The sequence below is a fragment of the Bos taurus genome, chromosome 4 (genome assembly GCF_002263795.3).
Source record: "Bos taurus isolate L1 Dominette 01449 registration number 42190680 breed Hereford chromosome 4, ARS-UCD2.0, whole genome shotgun sequence".
Lineage (NCBI taxonomy): Eukaryota > Metazoa > Chordata > Mammalia > Artiodactyla > Bovidae > Bos > Bos taurus.
In genome coordinates, this window is record NC_037331.1 from 102,949,156 (window position 1) to 102,951,644 (window position 2,489).

General features: G+C 37.6%; 1 protein-coding gene across 7 annotated transcripts in view; it reads left to right on the forward strand.

The window, feature by feature from the left end:
- The window catches only part of LUC7L2 (LUC7 like 2, pre-mRNA splicing factor), a 56,578-nt gene extending 54,312 nt beyond the window's left edge, over positions 1 to 2,266 (forward strand). For all 7 annotated transcript variants that reach the window (XM_002687000.4, XM_005205902.5, XM_059885951.1 and 4 more), the window contains one exon: positions 977 to 2,266. In XM_002687000.4, coding sequence (XP_002687046.1) covers positions 977 to 1,154 — 178 coding nt within the window. In that variant the 3' untranslated portion in view covers positions 1,155 to 2,266. The remainder of the gene's footprint in view (positions 1 to 976) is intronic.
- The last annotated feature ends 223 nt before the right edge of the window (positions 2,267 to 2,489 follow it).

Consider the following 2,489-nt stretch of genomic DNA (forward strand, 5'->3'; position numbering starts at 1 on the left):
ATAATTATGTAAAAGTACCATGTCACCTGTAAAGAACCAAATAAATATGATATGTTCCTAATTTATTCTAGATGTTGAAGGTATAGAAGATTCCATGTTAATTCTGATCCCCTAGTGTCCTTTGGTTTTCCTTCTGATTGAATCTCTGGTATGAGCTTATATTTACCTTTCTTACTGGCTGGGTATGGGAATGGAAAGGCGGTATTAAGAAACAGTCACGGTTAATCAAGATTGATTAGTGTGATCACCTGTCTTTTATTCTGTTTTTTTTTTCTTTTGGTTGAATGAGCTGACTCAGGAGGAATAAAGCAGAGTTTTAAAATAATCGATGGTTACCTAAAGCCATATCATTGAGTAGTTCTCTTACCTAAGTTGAACGTTGGCAAACTGTTGCCTGCAGGCCAAATCTGGTCCATTGGCCCGTTTTTATACAGCCAGGGAGCTATGGATGATGGTTTTTATATTGCTAAGGAGTTGACAAAGGGAAGAGGAAGAATATACCACACTTACATGACCTGTAACACCTAAAATCTTTACATCTCTGGCCAGACAGCAAAGAAAAATTAGTTCCTGACTCCTATCATAAGTCAGTGCTTTCCATCTAATTTGGAATGTACATTCTGTTTTTAAAATGTTGGATAACATTTTTAAGGTATTATCTTGTATATTTTCATATGAAATACATTTGCTGTGAGCTGGAGAAGCTCTAGGGTTGCCTCTGAGATAATGAGACTGTCTTGGAAATCATTATTTTGGCTTACGGTTTTTTACCCTTAGCTCTTTGTTTTCACCCATCTCCTTATTTAGTCCCCTTAGCAAAATACAGTAGTGCTCTTTTCTGTCAGAAAACTGACTCCTCTTTCTTGGTTGTATTCTGTGTATCTTCAACTAATCAGTACCTTAATATTTATCCGATTCTTTCATTTGGGTTTTGGGTTTCCCAACACATTTTGCTCCTCAAATTAATATTTTTCAGATCCTCAAAAGAAAGATTCAGAGACCAAGACTTAGCATCACGTGACAGAGACAGGAATTCAAGAGACAGATCACCTCGTGACAGAGATCGAAAAGATAAGAAGCGGTCCTATGAGAGCGCTAATGGCAGATCAGAAGACAGGAGGAGCTCTGAAGAGCGCGAAGCAGGGGAGATATAATTAGCTGTGTACATATCCTCAATCCTTAAGCTTCTTCTGGAGTTACATACTATTGTTTAGTTTACAGCTGTTCGGGGTGGCACAGTGAGCAGTTCCAGACACCGATCCAGCTAGGCTAGGTGTACAGCATCTTAACTCAGTCTGTACTTGTTTTCTTTGATGAAGCCTAAAACTACATCCATAGTTTCTGGTGAACCTGTAATACACTTCTGAAAGTCCAGTTTTATATAATAAGACACAGATGTCTTTATTCTTTCTAGTAGGACTGATAGTGGGTGAATTGTGTTACTTGCCTTGGGATTTTCTGAACATTTGTAAAATGCTGTCTTCCTCTCTAGTCCCAAACAACAGCGACTTTGGGTATTTCTTTTTAATCCTTCTTCCTTTGACTCTATATCCCCTGACACTTCTACCCTCTAGTGGTAAGAGAAAGGGGTACAAGGAAGCAATATAACTTCTGTTCTAAGGTTCTATGCCCATTATTAATTACTAGCTGATTACAGTTCAAAACATTTATACTGGAATGTGTGCTGGAGAAATTTAAAATACGAGGAGTTTTGTTTGTCTAACGGTGCCTATTTTAGAGTTGGAAGTTGAACAGCTGTTGCATTACATACTTTGCTTTTTTATTGAAATTTGGAAATCAAACATGTCTTGATTTTTCTGTTCTTCTTGAATAGCTACATTCAGGATGTTTTGAGATGGGGGTGGGGGCAGGGACTTTCATAAGCACTTGTTTTATTTTGTGTGTGTGGAGTACAAAGATGACACCCTTATTGTAAAAAATAATAAAGTGAAAGAATCACCACCACCATCATTAAACTGTAACTTGTCTAGTCAATTGTCACTAGAGCTATTTGCGGTGGCCATTTCTATTCTGTTATTATAGTGCCTTACTGTGCAAGGCACCAAAGGAAATAAATATATACTTACAGAGATTCAAGCTGAATTGTTGCTCCACCTGGGCCCTTGCTGATTATATTCCAGCTGCTTCAGGACTGTAACAACCACTGTAGAGAAGGACCAGACCTGCAGAAGAAATTGGGTTTGTTTGTTTTGTTTTTCTTCACATTGAACAAACCGAAATAAAAACATGGTGTAACCAGTGTAAAGAGACTTAACGATTTCTGCATTGAAAAGCTGTATATCCATTCATGTTGAAACAGTAGTTAAACTTGTGATTCTAGAAAAGCTGAGAAAATATTAAGTAATATAAGGATCTGTGAGTATAACTTAAGATCCTTTCAAGGATCACATCTCTCAGGTTAGGCTGTGGCACAGCTGAGAATCTTTGGAATCTGATCCAGCACAATATGCTGTACTGATATTCTGGGG